The following is a 25,097-nucleotide window of genomic DNA, read 5'->3' as shown; positions in this document are numbered from 1 at the left end:
CAAACCTATGAAGGACATAATGGATATGAAACAAACCCCACTGCATTCAATGGGGTTCCTCGAGATGAGTTGGTATCTACCCATTAGACAAATCTTGTTCCGTTTGTTCTTCTGTTCATATGATCGATCAGAAGAGCTGACTCGCACAATGTAGATGTGAATGTAGCCTAAAAACATCAAGATTATTCTTCAAATAAATAGCGGTGACACAAAAGAGTAGTACAATGCAGGACACCAGAATAAAAAAAAAGGTTAGCATCAGTAAAAAATTCAAAGATTACAACAGAAAGGAAAAATATATAGCAATCTCTGCAGTAGTGGTGGGCAACCAGTACCCCTGCTCACTAGTCAGATTTCTTCACACTGTGATGTTGTGTGACCCTACTGCAGTCAGGACTCAAATTTTTTGTTTTCCAACTCTGTTTTTTAACATATAAACCCATGATATCCATGGACACTGGTCTTGAAAGGCTCCAGAATAATATAACCAATTCAAGAGTAGGGAAAACAAGGGGACAGTTTTCACTCATGACATTTGGAGGCAGCCTGGACTTCAAGGGTTCTCATAGTTACCTAAATAGCTGCCCACCACTTTTCTACAGTTAAGACAAAACCGTAAAAGGTTAATTTATCATTATGTTAATGTGTTTTTTTGTTAGCAGCAGTGATTGGAAACAAGCAGATTATGAAGCAGAGTAATTATGCAAGTACAGGTAAGAGGAGTCTCTTCTCCAGGACTTTGGGTAAACATGGTTAAGGCAGCTGACAGAAAAGTGAAAGTCTTTTTGTTAAATTGCCATGTTCCTTAGAACGGGTATGAGATGTTAGTCCCGAAGCAGAAAAAGTAGCAGTCAAAAGCAGGGTGCTTCTTCATGTAGCTGACATCAACAGAGGGGTGATCGACACAGATATTACCTCAGTTGTTTCAGCAGCTTTAAGATTTCATGTTCTTTGTTCAGCAAGTAAGGATCTGGAGTCTTCTGCTCATTGTCTACAATCAAGTTTTTCTGTCTTGAACTCATTTGTTGACTAGCTAATGCTCCATCATGACAACGTTGTTTAGTGAAGGAAATTCCTGGTTTACCACAGTTTTCCTGGAGGTTTTCACTACTTAGAAGTTCTTCACGACATACTGATTCTCGATGAGATGAGGTATGGACATTTTCAGCTAGACTTAGATGGTGAGGCATTGAGAAGGTTGTACCACATGAAGAATGTTCATCAAAGTTATGTGTAGAATCCAAATTTACGTCAGACTTGAGGTCTAGAGAACATTGTTCTTTCACAGTTAAGTATGCATTCTCAATGCTATATATTTTCTCCTGCATTACTTGAACAAGCGATTTCAAGTCATTGTTTTCCTTCTTGGCTTCATCATACAATTGTTCAAGCTTCAGAGAAGCTTCAGCCATTTCCTCCATATTTTGTATTTCTTTCTGCAACCAAGAAACTTCAGAGGACAGAACTTTGTTGTTTTCAATAGAATCTATATTTTTCAGTTCCAAAACATTCAAGTTTTCCTTCAGTTGCAAGTTTTCCTTTCTAGCAACAGCCAAAAGCAATTTAAGGCCAGGAATTGATACTGGTGCATCCTCCAGCTCTGGTAGCGGAATTACTTCAAGATTAATAGCCCTCCTTACTTGGTCATACTCCAATGTTAAACTACTTAGTCTATCTTCAAGTAAAACAGTCTGCGTCTTAAGATTTGCATTCTCAGTTTTCACATCATTATAGCTTTGTTCAAGCCTACACAACACCTTCGTGATATCTTCAAGCTCCTTGGTTTTACTTAGAAGTTTCAAATTCACTCCTTCTATGGTTTCCTTATACTTACTAACAGAAAGAGAGTCCAAAACTTCTGAATCATCTTGTCCTTTAGACTCCATAAAAGAATTGGCCTCTGTTTCGTCCATTTCATTTTTGAGTTTCTTCCAGTTAGTTTTGCCACCAATGAAAAGTTTCTTCTGCAGCATAGATACCTGTGATAACAACCTGACATTTTCTTTGACCGTTTGCTCATGAACAGCTTGTAGACTCTTCAAGACATCCACTTCATCTTCAGGAACTGCCATATGATGCTGAAATTGAGCCACACGACACTTTAATTCTTCATTTTCTTTTGCTATGACCTTAAAGTCTCCTTCAATCTGGCATAAAGTTGCTAACTCCCTCTTTAACTCATCGACTGTGTCCTGAAGTTCAGCAATTTTGTTGCTATCCCTTTCAGACTTCTCAAACATTTTTGTGCACAGTTTTTCAGATTGCAAAAGTTTAGAATAGAGTTCTTCTTTCTCAGATTTATGGGACATCTGTAGTTTTTCTGTAGTTTCCGGAAGATCTTCATCTCCATGATCTAGGCGTTCAGTATCTGGTTTATTTGCTGCAAATAATTTTTCATAATCCTTCTTAATTTCCTCCAACTTCTCCTGCAGTTTAGTGTTCTTAGACAAAAGCTGAACATTCTCTTTGACGGTCTGCTCATGTACATTTTGCAAATTCTTAAGAATGCTCCTTTCTTCTTCCAGGACAACTGAACTATTTTGCAGGTCAGATACAAGTGTCTTCAACTCTTTATTCTCTCTCTTTATTGCTGTACATTCCATCTGCATTTTTGATAAAGATGATATCTCATTCTGCAGTTCACAGATTGTACTTTGAAGTCTAGTAATCTCTACAAGCATTTCTTTTCTCTTCCGATCTGTCCTATCACACATCTCCTTATAATGTGCTTCTGACTCCAACAGCTTTGTATTAAGAATCTCTCTCTCAGCTGCATGATTGTTTTCCACCTTCTGTATGGTTTCCTGGAGAACCATGATATTTTTCTCTGCATCACACAACTGATCACTTTGATTTTTCAGTTTCTTCTCCAAAATGGTCACATATTGATTATTTTCTTCTACTCTAGCATTACTACTTGCTTTCTCTGCTAACTTCAGCTTCTCTTGAAGATTTGAAATCTCTGACAGTAACTCAGCATTCTCCTTGAGAGTCTTTTCACTTGCAGCTTGCAGACTCTTGCTTTGACTTCTTTCTTCTTCAAGAACCACCAAGCTATTCTGGAGCTGAGATGCAACATTTTTAAGGTCCAAATTTTCCTTCTCAGCCAGGTTATATTCTATTTGAATCTTTGATAAAACTTCAAGTTTATCTTTCAACTCTACAATTGTTGCTTGAAGTCTTGCGATTTCCTCAAGCAAGTCATGCGTTTTTTTCTCATTCGTGAGAATTACTTCATTATAAAGATCCTGAGACATTAACAATTTAGAACCAAGTTCCTCCATTTCATGATTATACTTGCTCTTCAGATCTTCTAATGCATCCTGGAAATGCTTAGTGTTGGCCTCGGCTTGAAGAAGTTGTTCATCGCGTTCTGTCAACTCCTCCCGCAAATCATTTTCTAGCTGAAGGATTTTGCCATTGAGTGCTACTTCAGTTTCTTTTGCAGCAATTTTCAGCTTTTCAAACTCATTTTGCAATTGAGTATTTTCAGACTGTAAATTATTGAGTAGTTCCTTGTAGGTCTTCTCTAAAAGATCTTTCTGCTGCCAAATTTCAGAACAAGATATTTGTTTCTCATTTTCAATCACTTCTAGTTTTGCTTTTAGTTTTTCCTGCAATTCTACACTCTCTTGAATTAGCTCTTCCTTTTCAAATGCCCACTGGGCTTTTTCTTCCTCATGTTGGTACTTAAGATCTTGAAGATCACCCTCAAACTTCTTCTCTAAATCAACCAAGTCCTTTTCAAACTTTTTCTCTGCTAGTTCAAAGTCATTTACAAACTGAGCCTCTTTTTCTGAGATTCTTCTATTGTACTCTGTTGCCAAATTTTTCCTAAACATGATTGACATAGAAGAAGATATAAAATGCAATCATAGAATGAGTTTTCTTGCGTGTAAATTGTGGATTAGGGCTTCATTATATTAAGTCCCATTGGGAAGAACATTACGTTAAAAGGGTTGTGGTTTTTTGGGGGCAGAACTTCTGTCAAGCCATTGCAGTCCAGTTACTGAGACCCAACCTGCAGACTGAATGTGTCAGATTTGCTCTTCCAGCACCCAAAAAGAAGCCATAGCACAACATCACTCAGACAAGCAGCTCTTTCATTGACTAGAGATTGTTTTGGGGAGGGAGGGTCTCAGCAGCTGGACCTAGCATCTTAACATTTAAAATATATATATATATATATATATATATATATATATATATATATTTTTTTTTTTTTTTTTTTCAAACACTGAAAATCCTAAACTCCATATATAGGTTTCGATTGCTGCAAACTTATGAAATTAGGCTAGAAAATTGATCAAATAATTGTCAGTGTGATTTGTAATGTGAATTAGAAAAAGATCACATTTTATATTTGCCTTAAACCAACACTCAAAAGCAAAAGCAGCATGCAAAAAAGACAATTGTCAAGTATCAAAAGCAATAAAAAATGTTTTACAAATTATTAAGATCTGAGGCTACAATATTGATGGCCTAGGCTTAGGATACTAATATTAGCTGATTAGCTGTCCAAAGGGCCAGAATGCTGCAAACTTAAGACAGACTCTGTTTTAGATACTGGGGCTTTGACCTGTCGACTCTCCTAAATGGTGTAGTCCCTTTAATGTGCTCATCGGCGACGGTGCCAAGAGCTGGATGTCCACTGATGGCCTATTCTAAGGAAAAGCTATTAATATTATGACCGCGAAAAACCCTATTAAATTAAAGAAAAAAAATACTCACCAAACAAGTCATACACACATTTGGACAATATAACAAAGTCCTCACCTTTCCTCATGAACTTCCACATGATGTTGTTCAAGCATTTGCTGCCTTAATTCCGATTTTTCCAGTTCATGTTTTTCCTGAAGACGCAATAACTTGTCATTAAAACTTTGCTCCAGTTCACTTTTCTTATCCTCATATGTTGTTATCAGCTCAACCAGTTTGCTTTCCATCTTCTTTTCCAGATCTTCTGCTCTCAGCACCAACTGCTCCTTCTCCTTGTGATAGGTATCCTTGGTCTCATCTAGTTGCAATCGAAGGGTGGCTTCCTGCTCTGTTAGCTGAAGTTTTTGGTTATCAAATTCTACTCTCATTTTGTCCACTTGGTCACGATGTTCACATTCTGCTTTTTGCTGCTCCTCTTTAAGTCTTGAGATGTCAGCTTCTAATTCTAAGTGCTTAATTTTAAAGACCCGTATTTGTTCTTCTGCCTTGTGTATTTCATCATTTAGCTTTTGTTTTAGGAAATCTTGATCTTTCTCAAAAATACATTTTGCTTCCTTCAGCCTTTCTTCATAGTGAGTTACCTAGAATACATCAGAAACCAAGAGGACAATTATTAGCATACACAAGTGGTCACTCTTTGTTCTCCTCAAATATATGAGCAGACGTATAAATGGGCTCCAATACAAAATAGAGCAACCCCAACTACAATGTTCCATTTATAATACTGGTATTTTGCAACATGGTACAGGGGCCTTTAGGTCTCTCTAGGCACAGCTACATACAGTATATTTAGACAACATTGAACAAAATAAATAAATAAATAAATAATGCACCAAGGAAGAGCTGCTGGAATTGAATGAAACGTAACGTGTGACTGCAATGATAATAGAGAGAAGGGATTACAATATAAGAGCAATAGAATAAGTTTATTAGTGAAACTGTTCTACTAAAAGGGAGGCTCTAGTACCCTGCTGAGCTGCCTATTGTCTGGATACAAGATATTCCTGGGAAACCCTTAATGTGTATTGGTGACTATTGCTGGTTGGAAGCCCTGCCACAAGAGTTAATGTATGTACATGTATCGCCGAGTTGTTGGTCACCCCTAGTAGCGATATGAGGAACACTGACTGTTTTATGCAATGGCTCCCCAAATCATTACACCAACAGTTGGGGCAGGGTGTTGCTCCATAGCAAAGGCAGGATTGAAGCACTCACCACGACGCCTCCCATACTCAAAACTGACATCTGATCCCAATTTTTTTTTCTCTCTAAATCTGTGTAATGTATATATTTGCTGTGCATCTTATGTGGTCTGCATTAGTGTAGATTTTTAGTAATCGTAATAAGTAATCTCTCATGGTAAAGGGAATGTCTATATCTACTGAGGTACTTCATAGTGTCTGGTCCATCAAACAGTCAAAGTCTGGTCACAAACATGTTAGAGAATACAGAATGTGAGAAGAAGAGACAGTAGGCAAACTAGTGAGAGAGGAGATAGGAAAACCACTTTAATGAAACATTAAATAGAATAAATGTACCTCCAGCAAACTTTTTACTAGTACGCTCTATGCTGCATAACAGTGCAGTGAATACTAATAAGTTGGCTAGTGGTTGGGTAAAAGTCAATTCTGACTAGGTGGGGAAGGGGAAGGGGGTCAGAAAACCAGGAAACTGCTGGGGAAAAAACATGATAAGTTGACATATCCAAAACAGTTACACTTTAGAGAATGATAAAAATTCAGGAGCTTTTGACATTGTCCAATTTTCTTCAAGGCCTTCTGAAAAGGGCTCGTTCACAGACCCTGTTATGGCCAGGCAGTATTTCTCAGACAGCCCACAGCCATGAGAAATGGAATTTCTTGAATCATAATGGATAATGATACAAGGAGCCAGGCAGATCGCTACTGTACTGAACTGACATCTTTAGGATAGTACATATGGAGTACAGTAGCAATCTGGCCATTTGGGAACTCACTGCATCAAAGCTCATGTACACAACTTAGCCGGTAAATACAGCCGCACACGGACAGTGTTTTCTCAGATGGAACACAGCTCTAGGATTAAGTCCTAAATAGGAAGGTTCAGTTTAAACTTGAATGTTGGTTGGGTCTAAATTCTAATATAGCTGAGGTGAAAAAAAAAACAAAAAACAAGCCTTACTTTTGATTCCAGTTCCATCTTCAAATGTTCAATTTCCCTATGGTGTTGCTCCCTCATCTGCTCAATGGCCATCTCTGCTTCTATACTCATGTTTAGTGGAGGGCAATCCTCAGAGCCAATACCTACATGGTTTGACAATAGAATATTAAAGAATTCTAAGCATCATTACAATACATTGAAATAACAATTAGGCATCATGGACATGTAACCTTTCAGACAGCACATCTGTTTCATATTATTGACTGGAAGCCTCTGAGATACCTTAGTGAATTAGCGTAATTGTAATATAGTCTTATACGTAAGGGCTTAAAAGACATTGTCCAATATTAGAACATCAGATTTTTCCTAAACAGAGCTATAGCTGTCCACAAGTTGTGTGACATTTACTTCAATGACGCTGAACTGCAATATGAGACAACACATGGACAGAGGTGACAAAGTCATGTTCTTCCAATTCCATTTCCTTTAATAAAAAAGCCATTTTCACCACTTTATTTGCCAATCTAGGGAATCTTAGCTGGAGTCTCAACCCAAATTCCAATCTCCAATTCAAAGTATTAGGAAGGTGGAAAAATTTGGTGGCCCCTGTTGCAGAGATACCGGTGCTGTTGGTTTCAGCTATTGATCTTACTGCACTGAACAATGCCCCCCTCCACAGTACAAGAGTATATAAGTGTACCGTGACTACACAGCAATGATGCTGAGCTGCAAGCCTGGGCTCACTGATAGTGTAGTGATAAAAGTAACCAAAACTAGGAACAGATTTAACAGATTTCTCTGGAAAGGGACAGCTACAAGAAAAACTGAAAGAGCACCCAATTTAGGGCATTATCAGCTTTGCAATGGTATAACACACTTCCTATCTTTGAGAATATGAAAGGTCCTATTAGAAAGTCTGATAACCAGGTCTAGAAATGCTCCATACAATACTAGCCCTGTCTAATACTGCTGCCTATCAGCTGAAAGATCGAAAAATCACTGGTCAGCTGACTCCTGTGTAAGCAGTGCTGCGGATAATTAATGCAACAGAAAGGGGGAGGAAAGAACGCAGCAGGAAGATCGCAGCAAGTAGAGTATATAGGCAAATGCAAATAAGAGTCCATAAGATGCTTCTCATTGATCAGCACTTAGGTGCCAATATCTTGTGTTGTATAATTTTTATTCTGGTCTCATTTCAGATTTCAAAAAGACCCAAATAGAAGAATTGACTTGCAATAAATAGTTCAACATGTCTCCATGATGAACAGATACTATGTTTTACACACACACAAACACTATATCTATATCTATCTATCTTGTCAGGGTGGTCTCAATGGTATACACACACGCACACAAACACACACACAGTATATACTAGAGTATAAGCAGAGTTTTTCAGCACAGTTTTTTTTTGTTTTTTGTTTGTTTTTTTTTTTTGGGGGGGGGGTCTATGACCAGCTGCAATAGTAATGTATAGAATCTCCCATAGAATAGTGGGGGAAAAAAAGCTTTAAAAAAATAAAATAAAGTTCTAAAATCACTCCTTTCCCTAGAATACATATAATAGTAGAACATTACTGTGAAACACATACACATTAGGTATCCCTGTGTCTGAAAGTGCCCGGTCTACTGAATATAGGGGATCTGCAATGCTCCTGTTCCGGCGGGAAGGAGTTAATAGGAGCCCAGCAACTACTGCACCCAAAAACTCCGACCATTTTAACCCCTTCCCGACATGCGCCGTAATAGTACGGCGCGTGTCGGGTCTGTAACTATGGCGACCGCCCGGGAGCCGCCCGTCATAGCCGCCGGGTGTCTACTGCTTTAAGCAGTAGACAACCGGCTCTAATGCCTCCGATCAGTCCCCAGACCGATCGGAGGCATTAACCCCTCCGGCGCTGCTGTCAAAGGCAGCATGGGCGCCGCCATTTTGGCAGGGATCGCCGGCTCCTGGAGCATGCTCCAGGGCCGACGTCATGTTGCCATGACAGCCGGGAGCCTTGTTAAAGGCTCCCAGCCGGTCTGCAAATTCTCTCTTTTGCAGGCTGGTGTATGCAGCCTGCAAAAGAGATGATGATTTTTTGCAATGCATTAGCATTGTAATGCATTGCATTAGTGATCAGACCCCCTGGGGTTCAACACCCCTAGGGGGTCTAATAAATGCAAATAAAAAATATATATATATATATATATATATATATATATATATATATATATATATATATAAAAAATATGAAAAGTATTAAAAGTTCAAATCACCCCCCTTTCCCTAGAACAAATATAAAAGTAGTTAGAAACTGTGAAACATATACATGTTAGGTATCCCCGCGTCCGAAATCGCCTGCTCTACAAATCTATAAAAATATTTTTCCTGTTCGGTAAACGCCGTAGCAGGAAAAATAGTCAAAAGTGCCAAACCGCCGTTTTTTCACTGTTTTGATTCTGATAAAAATTTGAATAAAAAGTGATCAAAGCAATAACATTTCCCGAAAATGGTAGAACTAAAAAGTACCCCCCGGCCCCGCAAAAAAGACGCCCTATGCATCCCCGTACACCTATGTATAAAAAAGTTACGGCCGTCGGAATATGGCGACTTTTAGAAAAAAAATTTTTTAACACAGTTTTGGAATTTTTTTTAGGGGTCAAAATGTAAATAAAACCATATAAATTTGGTATCCCTGGAACTGTACCGAAACACAGAATATAGGGGACATGTCATTTTGGTTGCACAGTGAACGCCGTAAAACCAAAGCCCATAAGAAAGTCGCAGAAATGCATTTTTTCTTCAAATCCACCCCATTCCGAATTTTTTTCCTGCTTCCCAGTACATTATATAGAATAATTAATGGTAGCATCATCAAGAAAAATTTGTCCCGCAAAAATTAAGACCTCATATGGCTCTGGGAGCGGAGAAATAAAAAAGTTATGGGGTTTAGAAGGAGGGGAGTCAAAAACGAAAAACGAAAATCAAAAAATGCCATCGGCGGGAAGGGGTTAATCTCTGAAATTTTTTTTATATTGAACCCTTGTTAATACGGTCAAATGACCATGAACACAACATGACCATCTCCTACATACATGTCTAATTTGCAGGTCCTTATTGTTCCTATACAGTGTTTTTGTCTTTCTTTTTTTTTTTTTACCTTGGTCATAGTCAATAGCATTTTTATTATCCATTTCATCAAATAATGAAGTCTTCAGTGATGTCTTTAAACCCCGAATACCCTGAGCTCTGTAGTCTTCAAGTTCCAGCTGTAATTCATCAATACGATCCTGCAGCTCCTGGGTGAGATAAATGATGTGTCAGAACTAGTATTTACAGACTGGCCTTTGCTGTGAAGCAGTAGACAGTTATTGATCCAGACACTCACCCTGCGCTGCCTCTCATATTCATTGCGCACTTGCATCAACTTCTCCTCATGACGAAAAAACTCGACACAACTTGGATCCAAATCCCCAAACTACAGAAAAAAAAAAAAATGTTTAGAATTTACAAAATTTACAAGCACTTACTCATTCAAAATCAAAAGGATAAAAGTCATTTACTGGGTTTGTGTAGCTAAAAGCCATCTCTGAGCCATCATCAAAGAGATTCTCCAAAGAGTATGTCGCGAACCCATATGGCATTTCTGGGACCATCACTTATTGATATATAGTGCCCAGTACGCATAGACTTACCATATAGAGTTCAATGGAGTGGTGCAAAAAAGCAGCTAGCAGAAACCATCCAGGCCATTTGGTCAGTTATTGTGGAAAATTCCTCTAGATTTCAGAGAAGAATCTAACTCTACAGACACTAGGATAGCAGCAAATTGTTCAACAGCGGTTATGGACCACTATGTATGAGGGTCCTACAGATTGGTCCCGCACATACCAGGCATTTACAGCACATCTTGTAGGAGGAAATACCTCTTCAGGTAAAGAAATTATCAAACAACCAATCTCTTCACAAACCTTTTCACGCAGTATATTGTCAAGGGTCTTCTGCAGTTTGGCAGTCAAAGCCTCACAGTCCACTAGCTTCTCAGTTGTTTCCAACAATTCACTTTCCAAACGACTGTTTTCCTATAAAGACCCAGACAATATATACATAAGACTAATGTAAGAGATGAGCACTTCTCCCAATAAGCAAATCAAAAATAAAACCAAACCATACCTTTATGGATAACGTAAGCCGATCTCGTAGGTAATTCTCTTCCAATTTCAGTTTATCTACCTCTTGTTCCAGCTCTAGTCGCTGGCGATTGGCTTGTTGCAATATCTGTTCTCTTTCTTTTCGCAATTCTGTTTTGAGAGCTGTGGTCCTTTCCTTGTACTCCTCATCCAGCTTTCTACGAGGTTCAGACACCAAGAGAACAGTTTTACAGGGTACAATGTCAAGAACTCTTCATAACGTATCACTATTGTTCAATTTTAATGATATTGACCAGAACCTGAAGTGCTTTGGGATTTGGATATTCACAGAACAGGTAATTCGTATCGGATTTGTACTCCTTCAAGTGATTTTTCCTTAAAGTGTAAGTTATAAACAACTTTCATAAAAAAGTATTACTGGTGAAAATAAACTTTGTAATATATCTTAAGACAGATCTGTTTCTTTCACTAATTATTAAGCTATTCCCCTGCTCCTTGTCTTCAATCTGACTGCTTGCTTACATTACATTGGTCTTCATATTCAGTCTGACACACAGAGCTCTATGGAGAAAGGACGGGTTGAATAGGATTCTCAATTGTCTCATTCTGTGTATTAGCAGCCTGTTATCTACGAACATAGCAGGGTTAAAATGTACAGATCTGCAGAGTGTATGAGCAGCAATTATATAGGGTGACTATTTCCACTCCCCACTTCATAGATGAATATGTAGAAAGTAACTCTGCCTGAAAAGTGAAGAAGCAAGCAAAGTTTCTTATTTCTGATAAGTTGTTTATAGTTGGAGGTATACTTTAACAATATTTTGCTTGTACCACAGGAGTTAAAGTCTTTGTCCAATCAGGACAAACATTGTCCATAAGCCTATGGAGTTCATGGGAAATGGGGTTAAGAGTTAAGAACACTACCATGGATAACAAATTTCCTATCAACTGAATTCAACAAGGGCCACATTTTTTCACATCGGGGATGTTCTACCACCTACTGGCAGCTTCATTTCTGTAGATCAGATCCCTGTTGACTATGCAAAAGACAAAAAAGATAAAACAGAAAAAGTATATACCGAAGATTGTATTCATTGCGACGCTCAATTGCAGCATGATGGTCGTCCACCTCTGATGCCATCATATTTTTAAGTTTTTCATTCTTCTCCAAATCCATACGCAGCTTCTCTTTTTCTCTTACAGTCTGGTCAGTCCGTTCTCTATAGAGGAGGATATGGTCAATCTTAAAGCACAATACAGCTAACAACAGTGGTCAAATCCACCCATGAAAGACACTGGCGTAACAAAAAACTTAGTACTAAATACATAAGTTTTGTCATAGTACTTCAAACCTTCTAGCATTTGTGGCCCACTAGGAGTATTCAAGTTATGCCCGTTCCCAATAAATATGAGACACAAGTGACCACAACTGTATTCTCATGGTTTACTATAATTTGTTAAGTAATAAACAGTAACAGTAGCAACAGACATTCAAAAAACAAATGAAATAGGGCAGCGTTGGGCATTGATATAAGGGTGGAGTCATTGACTAGAAATATGTTTAATAAAAAAGGGATTGTATTTAGGAAAGCCCTGTCTAAATACTCATTACAGTGGAACATTACTTCTTGCTCCAGAGGATCTACATATTACATGGACACTGCCACAACGATAGCAATATTGGAGTTCAGTCACTGGATCACCTGAAATGAGTTGACTATTGCAGGGGGAGGCTATTCTAGTTGTTTAACCACTTTAAAATCAATACAGAAGCAGAAAAGAAAATACAAACTTACATTAAATGTCTGATCTCTGAGCGGAAGCTAACAAGAGCTGCTTGGTAGATCTCATTTTTGGTGATCAGAAGCTCATTTTCCAGAGTCATAGTCAATTCCGTCAAATTGAGTTTCCCTTCCAAGCTGAAATCCAGAGCCTGAAGAGCAGAAGAGAGTGAAAAACAATTACCAATAATGGCAACAATATCACGCACTGGGTGAGGCATACAAATTGAATTCAGCAACATGAAATACCTGAAAAATAGGCACTACTGAAAACCAAAATCAAACTTAAGTGATCCAGTAATTTTCTTTTCGTCTACCCCTTTGCCCCTTCTACTTGCCTGATGCACAGTGTTTCCTTTATGAACAGGTAGTCAAATCACAATGCAAGTCTATGGGAGTCAGATGCAGACTCTAAAAAACACTTGCATTATGAAATTTACTTCCTGTTCATACAGGAAGTACTGCATGCATCAGAAGAGCACAGAGGTCAGTGCTCCAGAGGAGAGCACATAACTTCACAATAAAGCTGTAAGAAAGCTATTCAATAACAATACACTAGCACAGGTTCATTTTTAATAAGGTAAGGAGTGCAAGAAAAACAATATTTAATAAAAAGCTACTTTAAAATGGGTTTCCAGTGAAGTAAAATACAAGAGGACTACAAATGGGGTTACTCGTTTCTACTGCCCCTGCTACTACAGTCCAGACACAGCCTGGGACCCCGCTGCACTTCACCTCCTGATGTCCAACACACACAGGAATTCTCTCTCCACAAATCACTGACTGATGCAGGTCATTGCTCTGGCCTGTGACTGGCTGGAGAGAATATCTCTGAGCCTGGACCAGAGGAGCAGGGAGCGGTGAGTAACCTTTGATTATGTTAATGTCCCATTTTTAACCACTAGAAATGTAATTTTAAAGAAGCTCTTTCTGTTAAAGTCTGAGAGCTCTAGAGATTTTTCAGTAAGCAGTTTGGCACCTTACAATTGAGAATTTCAGTTGAGATAACCAGTCACTTTGTTGTAGGATCTCAGAGGTGGATAAAGAAAAGCATCTTTAAGATGACAACAAATAGCGATCTAAAGAAATATTATACCAAAAGACATTCTGCTGCTTTGAGAAACTCAGCTCTGCTACACTTGCATTTAGCAAATAAAAAGTCTTTTTTTTTTTAAACAATTTAACCCTTAGATACTATCGTCAGGTATTCTCACATAAGTACTATCAAGGTGTCTGTGGCATTTCTCTATTGTTTCCCTTTTTTGAATTAAAAAAAAAACTCTCTATTTTGCTCTTAGACTTCCTACATTCATAGAAACCTTACTATATAATTTGCTTTGGCTTTGCATTATAAAAAGCAAAAATTTTTATAAAAAGTCATTTCTGGCTTGTTTAGGCCAAGAAGGACCAGGTTGTACATTCATTATGGGGCAGAGTTCAACAGTTTCTAATCTATAAGTGGAAACACTATAATTAATTAAATAAATGAGTTAGTTATGCAGCATGTCCATAATCATTAAAAAAAAATAAATAAAATAAAAGTTACATACTTACTGGCACTGGCAGGTCTTCACATAGTCATAACTAACAAAGCCCTGAACAAATCTCCACCCTACTTTCTTTCTATTGGTTAAAAGGTATGTGGGTGGAGCTTCCGATCAGATACTGGAATGTGAATTATGGGGGAACAAAGATTGGAAGGTGTATGATAGACACCATGATAGTACTTAAGGGTTAATCTACTACTGCAAGACTAATTCCTGATGTAGCTGGTATAATCCATTGTTACTTAACAGACAAAGAAAGTAGACTGGCTTTATGCTAACCTCGAGTATGGCTGGCCCTTGCTCAAGTCCTTCTTCATGCCACAAGTCTATGATGTCCTCCACAGAACCATAGCCCGTTCCATCATCAAGCTTGGAGAATAAGCGGAAGCCAATTGTCCCAGTCATGGCTGATGGCGTTAGTGTCCGCCGTCCACTCTCATCGTAAGGCTGGAAATTTCAAAATGGAGATTTGGGTCAATGAATAGATCAAATGCATATTTTGGTGGGTACAGGGGCAGACATACAATTTGTGCAAAGCTTAACAGCTTTCTAATGATCATCATGGCTAAATGCTATAGGTGGATTGCTAGAGAGTCTATGCAGAAACATTGAATAAAAAAGGGTCTAAAAGCGGTTCTTGCACAGTGGTCCTCAGCTGTCTATGTCCATTCTTGGGTGGCTGGTGATGTTGGTCAATCTGGTCACCTTCGACAATATCGGTATAAGAAAGTTTAACAATAGTACAGCAGGGGTCTGTAACCGGTAGTTACCTTTAACATTGTAAACCTCATACTGAATAGTAGTCCATACAATTACAGCATAAATCATTGTCCATAAAACGTAAGGCCACCACCTGCCCATCATGGCAGCTATTAGAGTAGAGCTGGCATAACCTTTAGGGTCAATGAACGAACAGTCACCAATGTTACCTGCAGAGAGAGATGCCTCTTTAGCTGTCGATAAGGGGTGGAGGAAGAAGGTGTGAGGGGTTTGGTATTTTTACAGACTTCAAAGAAAAAATCCTGGAGACTCATGGTGTCATCTTGATCCAGATTTTGTAAGGCATCCTCTAGAGCCTGAAGAAAATTACATGAAGAAGCATTATAGGTTTTGCAATTTCATAATTCTTGTCACATGTAAATAAAGATTCACTACCAATTCAGTGAGCGGCAATACCAGACAGACAATGTGTGGGCAGGTGTCGTACTATTTCTGCAAGAAAGCAGCCATGTTTCTCTAATTCTTTACAAAGCATTCAATGACTTCTTAGAACAGATTACCATAGGCAACCATAAAACAATAACACTTTTAACCTTCAAGAGGAGCTTTTACCAGCTCCAGTAAGTCCAGCTCTTTAACATCAATAGCTGCTGCTCCACTGATTCTGGATTTGGAGTTGGAATTTTTTCTCTAGCCTTCACAGTTCCTGAGCAGTCAATGCCGATATCTTTGGAGTCTGATATGCTATTTAGGATCTGTATTGTCAGGAGGGCAGTGTCAGGCAGGAGCTGGTAAAAGGAGTCTCTGATCTATGACCCTGGCTGTCTCTAATTGGAGCTCTGAATCACACCCCACAAGAATCGAAGACCAAGATCATCACTCCAGCCCTGCAACTGTGGAGTTAGAGTCGTTTGACATTACTTCTTCTGTAGTTTCAAAAAATGTATCCTGCTCGGAGTAAACTGTAATGTACTTTGCTGAAACCCCGAGCAGGGTAAATTCGGAACTGTGGGAGTCCAAAAGTTGCAGTGTTACTCAGCAACTTTGTAACTAATGTAAGTCAATGGGATCACATTAAAAGGACCCCCAAAGCTGCTGTGCTTTATTTTATTTTAAAAGAGACTGTCAAGGCCATTGACAATCCCAGGATAAAATGCTGTGTAATCCTATAAAAAAAAAAAAAACTCGTAGTTTCTCATTTTTAACACTGGGGGGCAGAGTTAAACTGAATATCTTGAAAAATCTATAACAAAAAAAAAAAATGCTGACACTAGAGCTCCATACTTTTAACTGTCTGCTCAAAGCCAAACTTAAAAACAAAGCAAGAACCCACAATATTTTCCAAACTCAGCTATCACTTTCCTTCACTGCCTAAGGGTGAGCATAGACCTATAAGGGGTGTACATGACTAGAAATTAATGTTTTATTTTGGTGGAAAGTAGCCAAACAGAGCCACAGCTGTCCTCGGATTCTGGGGAGTTTTGCAGCTCTGTTCCATTCAGGTCAAAGAAGCTGAGCACCACCAACACACCAATGTAAAGAGGTGCCGATTCAGTAAGAAAGCAGCTATGTCTTCCAATCTTGGACAACCCTTTTTTATCAATCATAAACCCAGTTTTGAAGGGGACTAACCCTTTCAGTACTGTAGACTTCCATGGCTCAAATTGGACGAGTGAATTAAAGGGTTAGAAATCCATATGTGTAAGGAGACTCGACTCACTAACATCTTTTCAAGAAGTTTCCCAAAATATTAAATGGGAAACTTTGTGCCAGAAATATAAAGGGCTGACTTACCTCTTTGTCCAGGTTCTGGAAACCATACTGTTCACAGATGGAAAGAAGTTTCTTCCTGTTCAAGTGACCATCACGGGTGATACCAAGATCTTCACATATTAGTTGTAACTTTTCGTCTACCCAGTCCTGGTCTGGACACAACACAGTCTGAGAGGCACTGAGGTCGTCTGGGTTCCAAAACCGAAGTTGCCCTAATGGTGAAAACATAGGCATCTGATCACAACACTACGGGGGTCTCTTTAGGCGAGGCAGACACTGTGCCCAGTCCAGAAGCTACATGAAAGGTTATGTTTACTTTTGCAGCATTGCATATAAAACCATGTATTCATAAAGACACAGAGGTCTGTATAGGAGCAGTGTGCAGAAAGTCCAAAAAGTGAAATCCTGCAGTTACGTGACCATCTACCCATATCTACAGGCAGTAGAAGAGGGGGAAGATGGAAGAGACTAACGTATGACTGCAGGATCAGACAACACAAGCTGTGTTTGTAGTCTGTATACATGGAGAAACACACTTTTACATAGGATCTGTATACACGAAATGCTAAGGGCCGGTTCACATCTGCGCATGGGTTTACATTTGGGAGTCCGACTGGGGACACCCCCCCCCCAACCGCATGAAGAAAAAAATTAAATAAAAAAATCAGGAAAAAAGGAAATCAGCAGACCCCATAGACTATGATGGGTTCTGTGCAGTTTCCGCGGGAAAAACGTGGAGAGAAAAGTGCTGGTTGCAGGAGAGGATGCAGATGTGAACCGGACCTAAGAAATTGTTAAGACTATTTAGAAATTTGCTTTGCCATTTCCCCACCTGAATATAAATGGATATTTATGAATCATTGCTGGGTATAAACTGTACTATCCTACATTGGAACTCAAGGGACTACCGTACTCCAAACCTCCATAAGAGGGCAGAGATCCATCATTATCTCCTATGGGTCATGTACTCTGTAAATAAGGAAGCAGAAATAATGAAGAAATACTTTGGATTAATGGTAGACTTCTGCTAATCCAGAATGCTAGATATAGTAGAACCTATAAGGAGACATTAATGAAGAATTAGAGGAATCTCACTCTACTTCTCTTTTTATTTTCCCTGTCCCTGGTGTCTCCCGAATTGGGTACTGGGATGCCGTCATTTACTGCTCCATTACCTTGCACTGAAATACTAATCTTACAAGCGCTGCTGTTCTGCTGTGCGCACTGCTCGGGGCGTCTTGCTCTTAGGGTAACACTTATTGGCTAATTTATCATCAACTTAATAAAGCGTCAAAGCAGAGGAAAGTGAACTTGCAAAAATCCACAAACACCACATGAGATCTCATCAGTATAATGCATGTAAAATCTTCATTTCTACCATCAGTAATGGACTGAATAGAAGACTGCAATGTCTCCATGTAAATAAGGATGGGATGCATCGCTCTAGCTAATACAGGGCAACCCTGGCTATCAACCTCACAACATGTATCAATATGACATAAAGACATAGGCTGTCCAAGCCACCTGGAGCTCTAATAAAACCAGTAATACAGAAACTCCTTTAAATTCCACATCAAATAACCCAGAAACTCTATATTCACAAAGGTTTAGTAGCAGATTCTTAAGTTTTCTACCGTTCTTTTCTATAAATGTCTGCTAGTTCAAATGTTTTCTAGACTTTAAAGGGGTTGGCCACTTTCAGACCAATATTGACAAACAAATGTACAATAGAGAAAACCTGAGGAATTGATACAGAAAGTATATTGGAAAATTGTATATCTTTTTATTGTACATTTGTTTGTCAATATTGGTCTGAAAGTGGCCAACCCCTTTAAGGATTTCAGATCATCAGGCATAGCCATGTTGACTACATATTAAATGGTAATATATAATGCAGATTACTAGCAAAACATTTTTTTGTTATTTTTTTTTCTGTTTAGAATGCATTGATGCAGTTCTACCAGAGTTCTGTAGGTGGCGTTGTATAAACAAAGACTGTACACATTGATGGATATTAACTAAGACTTTGAAGCTTCGAGGGGAGATCCATATATTCAGTGTAAATAACGGTACGTCACACAAGTCCCACTGTGTATTTGGCCTTACATCGATGACGTCCCATGTCTGTTAACACAACTCGAAAACTTCCCCTTTTCAGAAAATTACAACATTTTCATACTCCTGCTTGGTTAACCCTTTATTTACCTTCTGCTTCATATTCTTCTCCCTCTTCACTTTTCCAAAGCTGAAAGAGAACAAAACACAATAATATAAGAAATCAGAAAATGACGGTGTAGACACAGATTCCAGATGTTCGTGCTCCCTAATATAATCTTTGTTACAGCTCAACTTTCCCATGTTCTTGACAGGCAAATATGCTACTTTAGAGATAGGCAATACATAGCTTTATAAGTAGGCACATTTACAGCATGGAAGCATAGGGAACATTTTCATTTTTTCCTAATTTACTACTATACAATTTCTATCTCCTCCAGAAATAACATGACAAGTTGCCTGTGTTGACAGCACAAAATTAAATCAGGTGAAAGAGCCCGAAAGTTAGCCCCTAAATCATAACTGTCCTAACTAAAGGTCCTATCTCATAATAGAGAAGAGACTTCCCCTAAAGAGTACCATTGACTTTAGATTCTCCACTTGACCAAGAGGTCAAAACTATACAAAAATGGTTTCCAAGCACATAAAAGTCAGGGATGGGGAATCGGGGGCATGAGAGTCTCACAGAGCTTTTGTCATATAGATCTTGTATTGTGCAGCAGCTGGATGGTGGGGCGAGTGGTTCACACCTATTAACACGCAGTGGTCCGAAAGACAGATATTGCAGGCTCTATTGTGCACATTCATGGAGGGCTTATCAGCAGATGGTCAGGGGGCTACTCCTCGCAGCTCAGGACCCTGTACGAGCATCTGTAACTCATGTTGTCTAATAACCCAGCAATTTCCCTGCGCTCCACCATCTGCTTCAAGGAGTGAACTTTTGTTCTCCGCAAGTACAGAGAATCATTTCTAGAATGACAGAGACAAGAAGGTTTGTATGCAGTGAGCTTGGCTCCACTCACTAATTTCTACAATATATTCTTCAAGGCCGCAGTCCAGAACTGACCACATAGCAGTAGCAAGTGCTTCTCTCATAAGACCTACATTCCCTAGAGCCGTATTCTCAAGATCACGTGTGTGTGTGTAACATTTTATCTTCTACTTTAATTAACTTGTAAATGAATGTATATGTACATGTACGCGTGTGTGTATGAATGTATATGTACGCGTGTGTGTATGAATGTATATGTACGCGTGTGTGTATGAATGTATATGTACGCGTGTGTGTATGAATGTATATGTACGCGTGTGTGTATGAATGTATATGTACGCGTGTGTGTATGAATGTATATGTACGCGTGTGTGTATGAATGTATATGTACGCGTGTGTGTATGAATGTATATGTACGCGTGTGTGTATGAATGTATATGTACGCGTGTGTGTATGAATGTATATGTACGCGTGTGTGTATGAATGTATATATACGTGTATGCATAAATATGTGTGTGTATAAATGTATATGTATGTGCGTGTATGAATGTAAATGTATGTGTGTGGGATCTCACCAATGTTCACGTATAGGGTAAACTGGCAGGACATGCAACAGAATCTCTACCCCCATGAGAACTACTTAATATATACAAACATTAAAATGCAAGTTTAACTATACATGGTGTATGACCTTTGCCCAAATATTCCATTAGGCATACAAAGACAATAAAGGGGTCCCTTGAGATACAACAGCACTACTATATGTGGAGCTGTTCTATCCCTGCTGAGCTAATCATGGGCTGGCCATAGGGGTGTGCAGATGGGCGGTAAATAGCACAAGCACATTGCCCTAGTTGTTTACAAGAGGCGGTGAATGGCTGCATAAACCTAGATGAGTGAGTATACACTTGGCCCGGGCTGTCTGGACGAGCGGTAGGGAGTTTAAGCTGTAACCTATTAATAAGTAAATGATAACTTCTTCCAGCCGCAATGTTCATCTTGGGCCTGGGTTGTTACTAATCACCTGTACAATATAAATCTTCCCGCTATAAATGAAATTGGAAATTGCTTAAATAAAACTGTGAGGCAATTAAGAAGCGCTGAAGGCCGGAACAAGCCTCTCCGAGCTCAGCCAGTTATTACTTAGCATCTTCCCCATGGGTGCAGGAATTCAGAGCGACTACATAATGAACACACGCCCGCTCTGGCTGATTAAATAAGGTTGGGCGAACTATTAATATTAAACAGCGGGTCGCCACCACATTCATTATGTAGTCAGTGACTGGATACCCGCAGGGGACTGGATAACTATTCATTTCTGAATCACATTCTTATGCTCAGCCCATCGCTGGATTCGCTGGCAGGATGTGCATAAATTTTTAGGTTTAAGTTACGGTCGGAGCAGCCTACCTGAGGGGAGAGATTGTTTTGAAAAAAATAAATAAGATTTTATTTCTAATATAAAGTCATAGAGGCAGCAAAAATAAGATTAGCGAGAAGCACATGATGGGATTTGTAGAACAGGTTACAGGGGGGTCTTCAAGGAATAAAACGGATCACCTTATTAAAAAGGCAAGGGGCACTAAAGTGCAGATTAAAAAAAACAAAAAACAAACAATTGAAATTTTTTGTGTGCAGGATTTATGCATCATAGATGAAAACCACACCTGGAATTATTGCTTCAAAACTAAAGTACTCAATAGATTTTCCTGGACTAGGATAGTATTTGCACGGTCTTGTACATTATATAATGGCTACACTTTGGGACTGAGTTGCAATACTTTCATTTGAATGAGACTGAAGTGCAACATGATCATGTGTGACTAAAAGACATGAAGTCACTGGCCTTAAAGGGGCTCTATCACTGGGAAAAGTCATTTATAACTAATCACATCCTTGCATAGGCTTTAGAAATGCTATTCCACACCTATCTTTAGTATGTAGATTGCCTCAGTGGTTTCTGAATAAGTCAGTTTTTATTCATATGCTAATGAGCTTCCAGCCAGCACAGGAAGTTCCCAGCAGCACTCTCCCTGCTATTATCTCCTATGTGTGTGCAAACAGGAAGCTGAGTCATCATCAGCAGCCTGTGTTGTATACACCATAGGAAACAATAGTAAAGGGGGTGCATGGTGCATTGTGCACCAATCTAATTAGCGTATGAATAAAAATGGACTTCTTCAGAAACCACTGAGGCAATTTACATACTAAAGGTAGGTGTGAAATAGCCTAAAGCCTATGCAAGGATGTGATTAGTTAAAAATGACTTTTCCCAATGATAGAGCCCCTTTAACAGAGAAAGTGGAGCTCCCCGTAGTGCCACAAGCTGTTCCAATGGCTGGGGTTCCAAGTTGGGGCCTTTACTGATCTAATATTGATGGCCTATTGTTAGGATAAGTCACCAATATCATAGTCCCTGAAAACTCCTTTACGTATAAAAGTTCTGCAACTTTGTGATTCAATTTCTCACCATTTTTAAAATCTTTTCTTGTTGTCAGTGAATGGGAACCTTCTTTATACACTACGAGGTTGAACACCTGTAGGATTCATTGGTAGGGGTTTGTTATTGGATCAAGCCTAGACAATCTGGACTCCACCCTAATGAACTTTACCCGTACTGACACATTGCAGCAAACCATCAGAACAGAAGATGGTTGTATACTGCTTATGTATTTAGCTCACAGGCATTGGACTTGGCATTGGCAGACTGGACACAACTGTGGCAAAATGAGTACAATATTAAGACTTCGATATGTGAACAAAAACTTCATTCAACGACATCAAGCAGAGATCTCAAAAATCTAAAAGTACATTTGTCTGCTAAAACTTCACTAATTGAAAACCCCATTAATGCCAATAGGTTTATTTATTTTATATTTAGCTAAATTCTTTCATTTCAGCATTGATGGACCTAACCCTTCCTGGATGACTGGACAATTCCATATGTAAAACACAGTAGTAAAGTTAGAGCCATGAGAACGCACAAAATACAAGATTTGATACTTCGGTACTATTGCAGTTTTCTGGGGTAGATTACCAGATGACATGTTAAAAGAAATGTTACTGTAGTGCAGAGAGGTAAAATAACTTAAAATGCCATTTTCTCCAAGTGCAGAGAATTATCTAAATGCATTTTTGATGAACGATATCATTAGGAGATGATAATTTGTGGTGACAGGCCTCATGAGAACTCGTTCATGTGTTACGGGCCTATTGTAAGGAGGATTCTCGGATGTGCATGACTGGAGGTGGAGAGACCTGGCTTCAATCCCGCATCTACTCCACAAAACCTACTCTGTTGTGATTAGGAAGAGCGGGCGGTCGGGCTGCACCTTAATGAGCAGAAAACCCGCTTGCTCCTGAAATATTAATGATGGCGGGTAGGAGACATTCTGGAGCGAAGCCAACATTGTTTGAAGTGTGGTTCGGTGTCTGAGGTGTGTGTCATCACAAAGCGCTTTCCTTGTGACTACATTGCTACAACAAAGCGTTTACAAGTCATTTTACTTCAAAGCTGTCTTAGGGAAACGCAATACATACTACTTATTCCTCACCGTGAGACACAAATCTGCAACTTATATAGGAATATAGGTAATATACACCTATGAGCCATAATATTAAAACCACCACTAATATTGTGGAAGACTACCTCAGGATGCCAAAACCGATCCACAGAGACATGGTCTCCACAAAACCTCTGAAGATATTAGGTCTCTATGGATTACACTGTATCTCCAGCATATCCAACGGATACTTATGGTCCGTTCACATCTGCGTTCGGGCCATTTCGTTCCCCTCTCCAAATGAAAAAGAAAATGGAGGGAAAAGTGATGCAAGCAGCACTTTTCTCTCTGCATTTTTCGTGCGGAAACCACACAGACCCCATTTATAGTCTATGGGGTCCGCAGGTTTCCTTAGGTAACCGCTTTTTTATGTGGATTAGGTTTCCATTCATGGTGTTCGCAGGTAGACTCCCCAAACGGAAACCCACGTGTAAATGTGAACCGGGCCTAAATCGGATTGGGATCTGGGAGATTTGATGTCTAGGTCAACAATTTCAACTTTAGATTAATCAAAAAATGTTGTCGCACACACAGGTTTTGTTGCCAAAAAGGGAAATAAATTTATTTACAACACCGTGTACATCATTTGTTGTGCCTTTGGACATAGGGGTCGCAGTAATATGAAAAAGACTAATAGATCACAATAGTTGACGTTTCGGTCGTGTAGACCTTCATCTGAACTGATCTATAGTGTGAATAGATGCCTGGGACGCATCCTACATGCCTTGTATTCACACTATAGATCAGTTCAGATGAAGGTCTACACGACCGAAACGTCAACTATTGTGATCTATTAGTCTTTTTCATATTACTGCGACCCCTATGTCCAAAGGCACAACAAATGATGTACACGGTGTTGTAAATAAATTTATTTCCCTTTTTGGCAACAAAACCTGTGTGTGCGACAACATTTTTTGATTAATCTGATTGTGGGGTCGAAGGACCCTTTGACGTCTGCACCACACTTTCTAAATTTGTGAGTGTGCGGCACCATTGCCTTTTTTTCATTAACAATTTCAACTTTGTCATGTTCCTAAACCATTTACTGAACACTTTTCAATAATGTCTTATCCTGCTGAACAAGGCTGCTGGTATGCATCAAAGTAAGGCTAAGTGCACACAATGTTTGTGCACTACATTTAACAGATCTACCACTAGGGGTGCCAATCTGTGTACATGGCTGTACTTACACAGTAATAGAGTACTATAGTGTCAGAGAATGCCCGGGTGGCCAAAGCGCTAAGATAAAGGCCCAGCAGTTTTAAGACCAAGAATTATTTTATTCCGATACTGGAATACTGAATAGATCCCTAGTGATCAAATCCATTTATGGAGAACAGGAATAATGGCATACATGGTATTCACATCAAACATCCTTTATGTTGTTGGTTTTGTAGCAGAACCCTGTACATATACCAAATAAGGTCTATATGACGATGGAGAAAATACCCAAGACAACATAGTCCACTAAGTGCCCCTGTATTGGGGGAGGGGTGCATAAACAAATATATACCCTGTAAAGGGTGTTTGATTTTAGTAGTCCACTGTATAGAGAAGTATGGAAAAATTATACAGATGTATACCTGTCTGGCAGATGCTAAGAGGACACTCTTGTCATCTGCTAGGCCCGCAGGGCTTTATGAGTACATTCAGCAGATTTGTCGGGAGTATCTCT

At 39.1% G+C, this 25,097-nt stretch overlaps 1 protein-coding gene across 1 annotated transcript in view; it reads right to left on the bottom strand.

The window, feature by feature from the left end:
* The window catches only part of NIN (ninein), an 89,328-nt gene that overhangs the window by 25,833 nt on the left and 38,398 nt on the right, over positions 1 to 25,097 (bottom strand). Inside the window, exons 5-17 of the mRNA XM_075282563.1 lie at positions 19,019 to 19,058; positions 16,835 to 17,025; positions 15,250 to 15,396; positions 14,600 to 14,767; positions 12,789 to 12,925; positions 12,072 to 12,212; positions 11,015 to 11,189; positions 10,813 to 10,923; positions 10,230 to 10,319; positions 10,002 to 10,140; positions 6,880 to 7,001; positions 4,777 to 5,300; positions 916 to 3,834 (exon numbers count right to left, since the gene is read on the bottom strand). Of these exons, the coding sequence (XP_075138664.1) occupies positions 916 to 3,834; positions 4,777 to 5,300; positions 6,880 to 7,001; positions 10,002 to 10,140; positions 10,230 to 10,319; positions 10,813 to 10,923; positions 11,015 to 11,189; positions 12,072 to 12,212; positions 12,789 to 12,925; positions 14,600 to 14,767; positions 15,250 to 15,396; positions 16,835 to 17,025; positions 19,019 to 19,058 (4,904 nt within the window). The remainder of the gene's footprint in view (positions 1 to 915; positions 3,835 to 4,776; positions 5,301 to 6,879; positions 7,002 to 10,001; positions 10,141 to 10,229; positions 10,320 to 10,812; positions 10,924 to 11,014; positions 11,190 to 12,071; positions 12,213 to 12,788; positions 12,926 to 14,599; positions 14,768 to 15,249; positions 15,397 to 16,834; positions 17,026 to 19,018; positions 19,059 to 25,097) is intronic.

Source organism: Leptodactylus fuscus, chromosome 7, assembly GCF_031893055.1.
Source record: "Leptodactylus fuscus isolate aLepFus1 chromosome 7, aLepFus1.hap2, whole genome shotgun sequence".
NCBI classification, from domain to species: domain Eukaryota; kingdom Metazoa; phylum Chordata; class Amphibia; order Anura; family Leptodactylidae; genus Leptodactylus; species Leptodactylus fuscus.
This window is presented reverse-complemented; position numbering and strand designations above follow the sequence as displayed.